Genomic DNA, 16,110 nt, shown 5'->3' on the forward strand with positions numbered 1-16,110 from the left:
TACTGTATGGAAACTGTTTGTCATTTTACACTTCTTTTTGATAAGATAAAACGTAAAAATTACGTTTTTTTTTTTTCCAAACTCGACCTGTGTAAATCTCAGCTCCACAGGCTGGCCTTGTTATTATTATCATTTTAATGGCTATAGTCAATGGTTAAAAATTAGGAAAAAACAATTTCCTAGAGACATCAGTAATATTGGTATCAGTCATATTCACCTTCAGTTATAAAAAATATTTAACAAATATTAGAAAATATACTGTCTTTATGTTGTTTCTACATAAATTTGAAATATATTTAAAAAACGTTAATGTTAGGTGGGATTAATTGTGATTAATTTAAGAAAAAATGTGATTAATTAGTTATTTTTTTAACAGATTGGCAGCACTACAAAAACATTTAAGTGTAAGTAAAAATGCCTTTAGTACTTAAAAGCAAATACATAAAATACATTTTCAGCTTTTGAAATCTTGGCTTGTGAAATTCTCCTAAAGGAGTAGTTACAGATAATGTACTCACCCCCTTGTCATCCAAGGTGTTCATGTCTGTCTTTCTTCAGGCGTAAGGAAATTAAGGGTTTTTTAAAAAAACCATTTCAGAATTTGTAAAATTTTTACAAATTTTTCTAAAAAAATTACAGTTTATATACGTTTTAACCTCAAATGCTCATCTTGTCTAGCTCTGTGTGTACTTTGTGTAGAGATTAAAAAGTATATAAGTTGTAAATGTTTTTAGAAAATAACCGATCGTTTCGCTAGATAAGACCCTTCTTACTTGGCTGGGATCATTTAGAGCCATTTGAAGCTGCATTCAAATTGCATTTTGGAAAACTCAGGGGCAAGGGAGTGAGTACATTATCTGTAAATTTTTGATTGTTTTTGATTATTTAATTTAATGGAACCAATAAAATGGAATCTAGAAAAGTAATGGAAAAGAATTTGCTAAATAAAATAAAACTGTAAAACTCAATTAATTAGACCGAATTTTTGATTTAAAAAAATAATAACCGTTTTTACCGTTAAAACAGAGTATAGAAAAATTAAACTGGATTTCATAGGGCTGTATAATTGTAATTGCAATATAATTACAATGGCCTTTAAAATGACTTAAAATACATATAATAGCACTGATGCAATAATGATGAGTTCAAATAAAAACCAAAAGCAAGAAATCATATGGGTTTATTGCACAAAACTGTTACGCTTTACAACGAAGGCCTGCAGAGGGCGCCAACGCCCTGACGATTGTTTTTATACATTACTGCCGATCTAATCCTTGTTTAATATTGACTAAACAACATTTAATTCAAAATTCCACTTAATCTTTAATATTTGGTCATATCATTACCCCAGAATAGCTATAGCCACAGTAATTTAATGAATATGTGGACATCAAAACATTTAAACTCAGAGTGAGGGTTTAAATTATTTTTTTGAAATCGCGATTAACACTTCTCCTGAGTTTGCATAGGTTTATAAATGACTTACCTTGCAAATAAGATAAAATGGCACACATTGCATTCCTAGATGAACGTTATAATAAACCCAAACTCAAAACAACATGCAGAGATGGAGTTTGAGAGCTCCACAACACGTATATAATGACAGTTCCCGTATAACAGTAGCTTCTGCGAGACGCACGTAACGTTACGTAACATACACGCATATATATAATTGACGCACATATATAATTGACGCACATGTATTAAACCTGCATCGCATATACATTTATTTAACTGAATCGTAGTGTTTGTGAATTCACAATTATGCTTATTTATGTTTTTTTAAATGAGTTTGATATATAATGCAGCCTTGGAAAACAGTCTAATAGTGCCTTTCATGTATTATCGTCCCTGAAATGCGCCACTTCCGTTATTTTACCGGTTAGTCGATGCAGGCAAAATGAAATGAAATTTCTCATGCATTTTAAACTGTTAAGAAAACTGGTTTTTTATATATCTACAGTGAAAAAGTTTCTTTTTCCAAACTCGAACTGTGTAAATCTCAGCTCCACAGGCTGACATTTCCCATGAGTCATCACCAGCCTTTCCCTGATTAGAGGAGCCCATGCATGCACGAATGCAACAAGTTTGTGCCCATGCAGATGTCTACTTGACCTTTGCTTTATTTAATGGTATGAATGCCATGTTTTTGTCTACTAATGGATGACTTTCAGTGCTTATTGTTCCAGAGAGAATATCTGAATAAAATTTCTGCCTTCTTGTTCATAGTTGTGGCTTAATGGCTAACACAAGTTCATGGATTGAAGTAGGGGTGTGCGATATCACATATTCAATCATGATTAAAATGCGTTCACAAACTGCTTTTAAAAAAAATATCGTATTTTGCTATACTTTACACTAATGCTTAAAGGTTTGGGATCAGTCAAGACTGCATTTATTTGATCAAAAATACTGAAAAAAATTTAATATTGCAAAATGTTATCACAATATAAAACAATGTTGTTGTTTTTTAAATATACTTTAAAATATAATTTATTCCTGTGATGCAAAGCTGAATTTTTATCAGCTGTTACTCCAGTCTTAAGTGTCACATGATCCTTCTGAAATCATTTTAATATGCTGATATATTATTAGAATTATCAATGTTGGAAACAGTTGTGCTGCCAAATATCTTTTTGGAACCTGTGATTCTTTTTTTTTCAGATTTCTTTGATGAATAGGAAGTTAAAAAGAATAGTGTTTATTTAAAATATAAATCTTTTCTAGCAATGTAAATCTATGCTATCACTTTTTATTAATTTACCACATCCTTGGTGAATAAAAGTATTAATTCCTTTCAAAAAAGAAAGAATACAAATTTACTGACCTCTTTTGAGGTTCTTTCAAAGATACCTGAAAAAAATATCACAAGTTCCAAAAAAAAGGTTTCCAGCACTGATAATAAATCAGCATATTAAAATGATTTCTGAAGGATCATGTGACACTGAAGACTGGAGTAATAATTCTGAAAATTCAACTTTAATTATAGATATAAATTCAATTTTAATGTATATTAATATAGAAAAACATTGTTTTACATCGTAATGATATTTCACAATATTACGTTTTTTTTTTCTCTATTTTTGATCAAACTTTGATCCCAAACTTTTGAGCGATAGTCAAAAACTCACAAGGTTTACATATAAACACCGTTGGTTATGTCTAAAATGAAAGTAAATCATTCAAAAATCAATCAAAAATATTATGTACATCAGCAACTGTTTGGTTACCCACGTTCTTCAAAATACTCTTATGTTCAACAGAAGAAAGAAACTCATTCAGGTTTAAAACAACTTGAGTTGAGTAAATTATGACAGAATCTTTATTTTTGGGTGAACTATCCCTTTTATGTTAATGAAACAACAAAACTCAAAGAGAAAAATCACTCACTGTTCTTGACTGAAGAACTTTAATTCAGTTGCTTTAATAGGATTCAGTGTATAATTTATACAGTGACGTGTTTGTAGTGTTTAATTTTTATATCTGTCCATTCAATTTCTTAAATGCTACTGCTAAGTCTACCTTTTTACCTGAAAAATAAAGCACTGTTTGTTTTATTTGTATATTATGTGTATTTGTAATATGTACCTTTGTTCTTATTTTTTAATGACAAGGATAAAATATTGACAAAGTTTTTTACCTTACCCATTTTGGCTTAAAATTTAGGCTGCTATTATTTGTTATCGTACATTTTCTTCCCTTCTAAGGTGTTGTTTTATAATAGGGAAATTAGTTTAGCTGTACTGCTCAGACAACTTGAAAAATGCAGTATAAAACCAACAAAATGAAAAAATCATTAAGTTTTCTAAAAGAAAGAAAAAAAGTGATATGATATTTTGGCCAAATCGCCCACCTCTACTTTGAAGTGTGGTGCTCATGTAGATGATGCAAGTTTAAGGTTTGCAGCATTTAACAATCAGTTGCTTCATTATTTTCTCTGCTGTAGTCACGATACACTCTTAAAAATAAAAGTGCTTTAAAAGGTTCTTCACAGCGATGCCATGGAAGAACCTTTTTTTTGTTTTACAAAGAACCATTCAGTCAAAGGTTCTTTAAAGAACCATCTGGAGAATCTTCTTTCACCACAAAGAACATTTTGTGAGGTTGTTTGTGGAACCATTTAGACAAAAAAGGTTCTTCTATGGCATCGTGAAGCACCTTTATTCTTAAGAGTGTACTGTAAATTAAAAGAAAGGCCAAGCAATTGTTAACAAATTGCACATTTAATGATTTTTAATTTAATGTGTATATTTGAGTATATGTGTCTTTCTTACTTGTACAGTCGTGGCCAAAAGTTTTGAGAATTACATAAATATTGGAAATTGGAAAAGTTGCTGCTTAAGTTTTTATAATAGCAATTTGCATATACTCCAGAATGTTATGAAGAGTGATCAGATGAATTGCATAGTCCTTCTTTGCCATGAAAATTAACTTAATCCCGAAAAAAACTTTCCACTGCATTGTTAAGAAGGCTTCAGGGCATCCAAGAAAGTCCAGCAAGCGCCAGGATCGTCTCCTAAAGAGGATTCAGCTGCGGGATCGGAGTGCCACCAGTGCAGAGCTTGCTCAGGAATGGCAGCAGGCAGGTGTGAGCGCATCTGCACGCACAGTGAGGCCAAGACTTTTGGAAGATGGCCTGGTGTCAAGAAGGGCAGCAAAGAAGCCACTTCTCTCCAAAAAACATCAGGGACAGATTGATCTTCTGCAAAAAGTATGGTGAATGGACTGCTGAAGACTGGGGCAAAGTCATATTCTCAGATGAAGCCTCTTTCCGATTGTTTGGGGCATCTGGAAAAAGGCTTGTCCGGAGAAGAAAAGGTGAGCGCTACCATCAGTCCTGTGTCATGCCAACAGTAAAGCATCCTGAGACCATTCATGTGTGGGGTTGCTTCTCATCCAAGGGAGTGGGATCACTCACAATTTTGTCCAAAAACACAGCCATGAATAAAGAATGGTACCAAAACACCCTCCAATAGCAACTTCTTCCAACAATCCAACAACAGTTTGGTGAAGAACAATGCATTTTCCAGCACGATGGAGCACCGTGCCATAAGGCAAAAGTGATAACTAAGTGGCTCGGGGACCAAAACGTTGAAATTTTGGGTCCATGGCCTGGACACTCCCCAGATCTTAATCCCATTGAGAACTTGTGGTCAATCCTCAAGAGGCGGGTGGACAAACAAAAACCCACTAATTCTGACAAACTCCAAGAAGTGATTATGAAAGAATGGGTTGCTATCAGTCAGGATTTGGCCCAGAAGTTGATTGAGAGCATGCCCAGTCCAATTGCAGAGGTCCTGAAAAAGAAGGGCCAACACTGCAAATGTGACTCTTTTCATAAATGTCATGTAATTGTCGATAAAAGCCTTTGACACGTATGAGGTGCTTGTAATTATATTTCAGTACATCACAGAAACAACTGAAACAACGATCTAAAAGCAGTTGTGCAGCAAACTTTGTGAAAACTAATATTTGTGTCATTCTCAAAACTTTTGGCCACGACTGTATATACACTACCAGTCAAAAGTTTGGACACACTTCTCCATTCTCTTTAATGGGGAAGTGCGTCCAAACTTTTGACTGGTAGTGTATAACATAGAAACGTAAATATATGTAAATAATATTAGTTATGTAATTCATAGAATTTAGTGTTAATATATCATACCGTCCTTATCATTTTCTGTAATAAGCATGTCTTTTTCATCCCGGTTGCACTTATCAGTCATTCTCTACATGCATAAAGCAAGCTTCCTTGTCATTTTGGTCAATGTCTGGACTCTGGAGCAAACATATGTTCGCCTCAGGTCATGTGTGGTTTCGCTGACACCACTGGCAGAGTCACTAGAGGGACGTTACATGAGTTTTAATATCAGCCTGCAGTCCGCAGTGTGACATTTGTCAGTCGTTTAAACGCACACAGGACCTGAGAACCACTGGCTTGACTTTATCTATTACGTTTCAAGAAAAATGAACAGATGGACTGTGGTATGCAGGACATCAGGAGGGTAATGTGATGTCAAATCCTGTGAGATTTGACTGGAAGAAGTTTTTTACAGTCCTTGACTAATGCTCTGTACATTCTTGTGGAATTTCAGAAGAATATCTGTGTTTCTTTTGTTCTTTTACTACATCCCATTCTCTGTCATGGACTAGGGTGTCTAAATCGGCCTGTAACTTTCTTAAGACTTTCCTAGGGAGTTTTTATGTTAGACAATTTCATAACTGGTAATTTGATCTGCCAGCTTTAATTTCTGTTAGCAGCAGTGTGCCTGTGTAATTCCATCATCTGTTATCTTAACTCAATATCCAAGGGCTCATAAAGAAATCAGTTTAGTTGCACGTATTCCTCCTTTCTGGTTTGTACTGTATAGTCATTTGCAGGACTGGCAGAATGAGATTTGTGGATGCTATAACTTTAGTGACGTACAGCATGAGGGGGTTGCAATAATAGATAAAGCCCTGCACCTCTCGAGAGTACAAGAAGGAACAATCCTGATTAATGCGGTAGTATATACAAAATATATTGGTACTGCATCAGCATCAGCCTGTATTTTTTGGCCGTCATATCAATGAATATTTAAATGTAATTTTTCCTGCTCATTATCCTTATTTTTTACATTTGATATAATTCTTGGACATCATTCACCTCTCACTTGAATAATTTAATAACACTAAGTGCAGTCTTAAATCTTAGAATGAATATCCATTTTTTTATACTATACATTTAAAAAGTACAATAAGTTTTATTTTTCTATTTTGTATTTGTATTATATACCAAATGATATATTTTAATATTTTATTTTCAGTTACATTTCATTTAAATAAATTTTCTTAGAATTGAGATATAAACTTGCAATTGTGAGTTTAAAAAATCTGAATTGTGAGATATAAACTTGCAATTTTGACTTTTTTCTTGGAATTGTCTGATATAGGCCCGGTTTCATCAACAGGGCTTAGCCTAAACCAGGATTAGGCCGTAGTTCAATTAAGACATTTAAGTAGTTTTTATAAACATGCCTTAAAAAAAACATTACTGTTGTGCATCTTGAGACAAAACAAAGGCACTGATATATTACAAGATCAGTCAGTGCAAGTTTCTTTCAGCTGAAACAGCTCAGACTTACATTTTAGTCTAGGACTAGGCTTAATGTCTGTGAAACCAGGGGGATAAACTCTCAATTGCAAGAAAAAACTCAGAATTGTAAGATATAAACTTGCAATTTTGTGTATTATAAACTCCAGTTGCGAGAGAAAAACTCAGAATTATGAGATATAAACTCACAATTCTGACCTTTTTCTCAGAATTGAGATATAAACTCAATTGCGAGAGAAAAACTCAGAATTGTAAGATATAAACTTGCAATTTTTACTTTTTTTCTCTGAATTGTGTGACATAAACTCCAGTTGTGAGAGAAAAACTCAGAATTATGAGATATAAACTCACACTTCTGACTTTCTTCTCAGAATTGGGATAAAAACTCTCAATTGCGAGAAAAAAACTCGGAATTCTGAGATATAAACTTGCAATTTTAAAATTTTTTCTTGAAATTGTGTGATATGAACTCCAGTTGCGAGAAAAAAACTCAGAATTGTGAAATATAAACTAGCAATATCATAAACTAGTGATATAAACTTTTAATTGCAAGAAAAAAAATCATAATTGTGAGATATAAACTGTCTGTTCTGAACTTTATTCTCAGAATTGAGATATAAACTCACTTGTGAGAAAAAAAAATCAGAATTGTAAGATATAAACTCACAATTATTACTTTTTTTGGAATTGTTTGATATAAACTCTCAATTTCGAGGAAAAAAAACTCAGAATTGTGAGGGGGAAACTGTCAATTCTGACTTTCTTCTAAAAATTGAGATATAAACTCAATTGCGAGAAAAAAAACTTGGAACTTTAAGATATAAACTCACAATTCTGACTTTTTTTCTTGGAATTGTGTGATATAAACTCTCAATTGCAAGAAAAAAAACTCCAGTTGTGAGAGAACAACTCAGAATTGTGAGATATAAACTCGCAATTCTGACTTTTCTCAAAATTTCAAGTTTGTCTTGCAATTGTGATCTCAACATTCAAATTACAAGTTTGTATAACGCAATTCTGAGAAAAAAAAATCCATAGCCAACCCAAATGGCTTCCATAGAAAGCAGAGGTCAGATGAGTTAACTAATTAAGTTAAGTTTGTGACATTGATGGGATATCTTGACAGCAGACTTTATTTGCTCCATTTGCTCTTTCTTGCTCGTCATTGTCTAGGAGGAACAATTAAGAAACTATCAACATTTTCTTTCCTAAAGGAACATGGAGAAGACAACTCACACTTCCTGTAAACACTTCCTTTTCACCTTTTACTTTGTGTGTGTCTCCATTCGTGTCACTTCCTTTTTCATTTTTGTGACAGGACTAGTCATCTCAACATGCCCTCGGCGGTCTCGTTCAAACAGTCCCATCCGAGTGAAGGTCAACCACCTGGAGGGCAAACTTTGTTTCCCTCTTCCTATGTGAGACACACCTCACTTCCAATTAGCCGAAGCTGCTTTTTGATGCCTCATTACAACTTAGTGAAAATGCCTCATGGCCTCATCATTTCCCAGTCCTCCGCCCCTCTGATCTTCATCAGATATGTCACGATGGTGCCTGGAAGGTTTGGCTTTTGTATGCAGTGCAGCAGAAGCGCTGACTAGTCAGGCGGTGAGAAGTCAGCAGCTTGTGCTGTGCTCACTGCAACAGTTCGCATCGCGTCTCGCTTCTAATAAACTACAAATGCCTGTTTGACTCTGATGCATGTGTTCCTCTCTTCCTGTTTCGCTCCAGTAGATCCCATCTGATGCCGAGGCTGAAGGAATCGCGGTCTCACGAGTCGTTGCTCAGCCCCAGCAGTGCAGTAGAAGCTCTAGATCTCAGTATGGAGGAGGAAGTGCTCATCAAACCTGTGCACAGCAGCATCCTGGGACAGGATTTCTGCTTCGAGGTGAGTTAGCTGACCTCCCTGCCCTGTTGAAGTCACAGCTCTGAATTAATTGCCAAAAGGACTTTTAATGTCCGACAAGTCTCAAAATAGCACGTAGCAAAGGCCCATTAAAACTTCATCAAGGCCATTAGCCGAGATCAAATAGTTAGCAGAAAATAGCAGCGCTATCTAAGCGCTCTGCAGTTAAATGATTGAGGGGCCACGGGTCATGTTACTGGATGATTTTCACGTGTGCTACGGAGAAGGCTCACTTAAACCAGATGCTTATAGAATTGCAAGGTCAGAGGGTGCAGACAAAGTAAACTGTGACTAGGCATCAGTTTCTTTAAAGGAACAGTTATTCGCCTTAAAAAAAAGAAATAAAATTATAATATAAAATATAAAATACTTTTTTTCTGTATTTTTTTTTTTTTTTTTGTAGTTACCCTAATGTATTTCCAAACCTGTATGTGTTTTTTTACTTCTGTAGAACACAAAAGAATGGATTTTAAAGGATGCTCATGCTGCTTCATGGGCTGTTAAACTCCAAAAAGCTCAAAAATACCATTAAAAGCAGTGGTGGGAAGCTACTTTGAAACTGTAGCTTGCCAAGCAACAAGCTAAGCAAGCTTTGAAGTTGTTAAACTGCAGTCATGCTGCTGTTTTAGATTACAATTAGCTAAAACTGCTTACAGAGGAATATGTTTTTGTTAAAAAAAAAAAAAAAAAAAAAAAATATATATATATATATATATATATATATATATATATATATAATAATGTAATATAATTCATTACATAATAATGTGTCAAACCAACCAAATTTAAAAAACTTCCCTGGCTGAAATGTTTGATTTTGCTATTTTTTTTCTGAGGAAAGATAGATATGTATAGTTATGAAAGCCAAAATATTAAATGTCATGGATGAATATTTACTGAGTTTTTTTATTTTTTTTATAGCGAGGTCAAAATTGCAATTTTCAGAGTTCAGAGTCAAGTTACAGGGGGGTAAAAATGACTTGAGAAAGATGGCAGCATCATGATGTTATTTTTAAACAGAGATTGGTAGGTCTGTTAGTAAAATCTTTTGGCTTTAGCAATCTTTGTTGCATTATGTGCCAATGGTGATCATTCAAAAATGGTAAAACGCCATTTTTCAAGATTTTCTCCAAAGCTTGCATGTCTGTAACTCAAGTAAGTAATGCGCTTTTAGATATTGGGTCTTAATAAATGTTTCTTTTGCCATTTTTATTTTTTAAGACCCTTTATGATTTGATTCCAAAGATATTGGATTTCAATATGGCTCCAGGAGTAAATTGTTAAGATGTACACATTTTCAGTGGTCAAAAACCAAATGTGAGTCAGTTTGCAAAAAAAAATAATTTATAATAATTTATTTTCTTTCAAAGAGGATTGTGTTTAAAACAGATAATGTTGAAGCTAGACTTGCAACTTGTTTCTTTCTGTCAAGACAACTGCATTGAACATACCTGTCTGAGTTCCATAAATATTCTTTTTCCAAAGTTTGCGTGCCTATAACTCAAGAAGTATATGGATATCGCAATATGATTTTAGATTCTAGCAGTTAATACACTTTTTTTTTTGGAATCTAAATTTCCAAGGCCTTACATCATGCAGTCCCAGAGATATGGGGATCTCAATGAAAAACTTGCCATCCTGCCATTTTTATCTTAGAATTGTGAGATATAAATTTGCAATTTTTACTTTTTCACTACATTTTGATATAAACTCGCAATTGCAAGAAAAATACTCTGAATTGTGAGACATAAACTTGCAGTTATTACAAACGTTATAACTCGCAATTGCGATTTTATATCTCAAAATTCTGAGAAAAAAAGTTCAGAATTGCAAGTTTGTATAACTCAATACAAACAATTGCGAGATGTAGATTTAAAATTGTGAGAAAAAGCCAGAATTGTGAGATAAAAAGTTTTAATGACCTTTTTTTACATTTTTTATTCAGTGTCGGAAACAGGCTTACATAGAAAGCAGAGCTCAGATGAATTATTTAAGTTAAGTTTAAGACATTGCTGGGATATCTAAAACGTCAGAGAAGAGATATTTTTCTTATTTTTCTTATATTTGAGATCATTTTTCTTAGGAAACTCTGTTAGCAGACTTTATTGACTAGAGATGTGTCATAAATATTCTTCTTCCAAAGTTTGTGTGCCTATAACTCAAGAAGTGTTAAAGATATCGCAATATAATTTTAGATTCTAGTTGTTAATAAACTTTTCTTTTGGAATTTTTAATTTTCAAGGCCCTGCATTATTCAGTCCCAGAGATATGGGGATATTAATGGCTCTATTAGGCTCTATGTCCAGATTGTTGAATATTACCCATTTTCAGTGGTTGAAAAATAAATGTTGGTATCTTTAGTACTTCTTGAGTTACAGGCATGCAAACTTTGGAGCAAAACTTGAAAAGTGCTGTTTCCCCATTTTTGAATGATCACCATTGGCATATAATGCAACAAAGATTGCTAAAGTCAACAGATTTTACTAACAGACTCTAAATCCCAGATGAAAATTTTTGCCATTTTGACCCCCCTCTACAAAACAGTGAATTACTCAGTAAATGTTAATCCATGACATTTCATATTTTCCCTTACATCACTATACATGTCTGTCTTTCTTCAGAAAAAATATTAGCAAAATCAAAAAAATTTCTGTCTTGGTTAGACAGCATCATACCTAAATCAGGCACTTAAAGGGATAGTTCACCCAAACATGAAAATTTTGTCATTGATTATTCACCCTTGTGTTGTTTCAAATCTGTTAGACCTTTGTTCATCTTCGGAACACAAATTAAGATATTTTTGATGAAATCTGAGATTGCTTGAAATCTGCTTTTTGACCCTACATAGACAGCAATGAAATAAATATAAAGCAATATCACATTTAAATGGACAATTTTAATGATATCCTTACTATCTTTCTGGGCATTGAATGTGGTAGTATCATTGCTGTCTATGCAGGGTCAGAAAGCTCTTGGATTTCATCAAAAATATCTTAATTTGTGTTACAAAGATGAACAAAGGTCTTATGGGTTTGGGACCACATGAGTGTCAGTAATTAATGACAGAATTTTCATTTTTGTGTGAACGCTCTCTTTAATACCAGAAGGGCCTTCCTGTCTCTTTGTATCCCCTGCCCAAAGGGTGCAAGAGAGTCTGTCCCATCTGTCTGAACATCTCCTCTTGTTCTCTCTGTGTTCACAAGAGGTGAGTTTCGAGAGGCCAATTCACATGGAGTCAATGACTGTTACACTGCAGCAGAAGCCAGCTGGAAAGAACGAGACACTCACAGTTAGTAGGAGTTCTGCAGGGGTCAGCCAGAGGTCCATTATGGATTATGCTCTGTTTGCTCTGTTTATTCTATTATTTATCATGTAAACTAGAATTATAACAGTCAGAATTGACATTTGTAACCCTGGACCACAAAACCAGTCTTAAGTAGCATGGGTATATTTTGAATAGCAAAAAATACATTGTATGGGTCAAAATAATCGATTTTTATTTTATGCCAAAAATCATTAGGATTTTCATGTTGCATGAAGATATTTTGTAAGTTTCCTACAGTAAATAATCAAAACTTATTTTTTGATTAGTAATATGCATTGCTAAAAACTTAATTTGGACAACTTTAAAGGCGATTTTCATAATATTTAGATTTTCTTGCACCCCTTCAGATTTCAGATATTCAAATAGTTGCATCTTGGACAAATATTGTCAATACATTATCCAACCATACACCAATGGAACGTTTCTTTATTCAGCTTTCAGATGATGTAAAAATGTAACTTTTTGTGATGGAATTTCCTTTAAAAATTTTTGCATAAAAAATCATTTGCATAAACAATTATGCTTTTGATCTTGAAAGGAATGACTATTTTATTTAAATTGTACATTTTACAGTTTTATATTCTTTCTTTCTATTTATTTTTGTGCATGATTACAGTGTTTAAATAATTCAAATATATTGTTGCTATTACTTAATTTTGTTAATAATTAATTATTTTTAATTGCATTACATTCTGCAATTTATTTTAAATTATAATTATTATTTTTGTCCGGATTTTAATATTTTACAGCTCATTTTTTGGTAACACTTTAGTTCATTCTTGTTATATTTTACAATTACCTTTTTAAAATATAATTTATATTCTAATTTAAACAAATGTAATTACATACAATTTAAATTTAGATATTTATCTAAATATAAATCATTTAAGTTTACTTCATTTTTTTATATTTTACAATTACCTTTTTTAAATATAATTTATATTCTAATTTAAAAAAGATTGAAATTATTTAAATACTTAAATTTAAATTACTTATTTTAAATATTTGTTTGTTTGTTGTCTTAAGTAGCACAGGTTTTTGTAGCAATAGCCAAAAATACATTGTATGGGTCAAAATTATCGATTTTTCTTTTATGCCAAAATCATTAGGATATTAAGTAAAGATCATGTTCCATGAAGATATTTAGTAAATTTACTACCGTAAATATATCAGAAAATATCAGTAAATATAAGAACTTAATTTGGACAACTTTAAAGGCGATTTCTCAATATTTAGATTTTTTTTTGCACCCTCAGATTCCAGATTTTCAAACAGTTGTATCTTAACAAACCATACATCAGTTATTGAGCTTTCAAATGATGTATAAATCTAAATCTCAATTTCAAAAATGTAACCTTATGACTGGTTTTGTGGCCCAGGGTTGCATATAATTTAAATCCGAATGAAAATACATAAAAAGCAGTGCAACAACAATGCAGCTAATGCTTGGTTTTCTAATTAGAGCATATTTTGTTCTGAAACCCAGCATGCAAAAGTCTCACAACTGTTTAATGAATCCACCCCTCTGTATTCAAACATGATCCAGTATTTTGTTGTCACCTGGATGGTGTGACTGTGAGCAGATGGTCTTTTCAGGACCAATTTTGGATATGAAAAGAACAGTTGTAAAAGGTCTATGCCTGTATCTCAACTCTCTGATATCACATGTGATCCTGCAAATACGCTTGATCTAAGTGCATTCTGTCTGATAGGGCTTTTTGAGAGTTTTATTCTTCCTCCAAATGTAATTGCACTCCACTCCTGGGAAACGCTTCATTGATTGAGTGCTGTAGCGTTCAGTGGATCTCTCTCTGCTCACATCTACCATCTCCCGATCTGCATTTCAGTCCTTTCCAGCTCCCTTAATACACTTATCCGCAAATTTGATAATTGTAATCTGTAATTGCAGGTAACTACTTCAACAGGAAGCAAATGCTTCTCGTGTCGGTCGGCTGCCGAGAGAGACAAATGGATGGAGAATTTGAGACGTGCTGTGCATCCCAACAAGGTAAACGGCATGATTCATCTGAATCCTTGGTAATTCTAGACGAGATGAGGTTTAAGCCAGTCAGCATGTTACTTTTTCATATATCCCGTCTCACATATCGACCGTTTCTGATCGACTTCTCTGCATTACCTCGGCTTAACTTTTTAAAGTACACAGGGGGTTATCTAATTCCTTTCTGCAGTTTGCAGAGGTCATTGTAAAACGCAGTGTTTTCTTTTTTTTTTTATGTTTCACAGGATAACACCCGTCGGGTGGAAAACATGCTGAAATGTTGGATTATCGAAGCGAAGGACTTGCCGGCAAAGAAAAAATACTTCTGTGAACTTTGTCTGGATGACACGTTATACGCACGGACTACCTGCAAACTCAAAACAGACAATGTTTTCTGGGGCGAACACTTTGAGTTCAACAACCTGCCCTCGGTTAAGAGCATCACCGTGCATCTTTACAAGGAAACGGACAAAAAGAAAAAGAAGGACAAGAAATAATTACGTGGGCCTGGTCAATATCCCCATTGCGGCAGTCACCGGCCGGCAGTTTGTGGAAAAATGGTATTCCGTGAGCACGCCGAATCCCAATAAAGGAAAGACTCCAGGACCCATGGTTCGGATGAAATCCCGATACCAGAGCATGAGCATCCTCCCCATGGAGCTGTACAAGGAGTTCGCAGAGTATATTACTAACAATTATATGTTAATGTGCTCGGTGCTGGAGCCTGCGCTAAGCGTGAAGAACAAGGAGGAGATGGCGTGTGCGCTTGTCCATATCTTACAAAGCACAGGCAAGGCCAAGGTAAGATCATTGCATTGTATGCTTTTATGCCACTTTAAAGTAAACATGAAACCAGAGTTCAGCCCATTTTCTTTTCTAATGCACATTCCTGCTCTTGTTGTGCATGATTCGTCACTGCACATTATTGCAAATGGTTTCAGACTACTATTGTACAGTGTATATAAGAAATATGATACGTAAATAATCATGAAATATAAGAAATGTAATTTATACAACCTTATTTGCAATTAGTAAACATACGTATATGTATATATACTGCCATTCAAAAGTTTGAGAAAGATTTTTAATGTTTTTTTAAGCAGTCTTTTTTTGCTCATCAAGGCTGTGTTATTTGATTAAAAATACAGAAGAAATAGTAATATTGTGAAATATTATTGCAATTTAAAATGGTGTTTTTCTTTTTTTAATGTATTTTCAAATGGAATTTATTCCTGTGATGCAAAGCTTAATTTTCAGAATCATTACTCCAGTCTTCAGTGTCACATGGTCCTTCAGAAATCATTCTAATATGCTGATTTATTACTTTTATTATCAAAATAATTATTCCAATTATGTTGGAAACTGTTGTGCTGCTTAATATTTGTTTGGAACCTAGGATTCTTTTTTCAGGATTCTTTGATGAATAAAAAGTTTAAATGTTTTCTAAATCTTTTCTGACAATGTAAGTCTTTGCTATCACTTTTTGTCAATTTAACACATCCTTGATGAATAAAAGTATTAATCGCAAAAAAAAAGAAGAAGATAAATTTACTGACCACAAACTTTTAAATGGTAGTTTATATTGTTACAACAGACTCTGTTTTAAATAAATGCTGTTCTTTTTAACTTTTTTTTTTAGTAAAGAATCCTGAAAAAGTACCACAGGTTCCAACTAAATATTAAGCAGCACGACAGCATATTAGAATGATTTCTGAAGGATCATGTGACACTAAAGACTGGAGTAATGATGCTGAAAATTCAGCTTTGAATCACAGGAATAAAGTACA

The 16,110-nt window shown here is 33.5% G+C and overlaps 1 protein-coding gene across 1 annotated transcript in view; it reads left to right on the forward strand.

Annotated features, from left to right (window-relative positions):
- The window catches only part of dab2ipa (DAB2 interacting protein a), a 64,215-nt gene that overhangs the window by 9,644 nt on the left and 38,461 nt on the right, over positions 1-16,110 (forward strand). Inside the window, 4 exon segments of the mRNA XM_073818616.1 lie at positions 8,828-8,981; positions 14,234-14,332; positions 14,569-14,814; positions 14,816-15,124. Coding sequence (XP_073674717.1) covers positions 8,838-8,981; positions 14,234-14,332; positions 14,569-14,814; positions 14,816-15,124 — 798 coding nt within the window. The 5' untranslated portion in view covers positions 8,828-8,837.

Source organism: Garra rufa, chromosome 15 (genome assembly GCF_049309525.1).
Source record: "Garra rufa chromosome 15, GarRuf1.0, whole genome shotgun sequence".
Classification (NCBI taxonomy): Eukaryota; Metazoa; Chordata; class Actinopteri; order Cypriniformes; family Cyprinidae; genus Garra; species Garra rufa.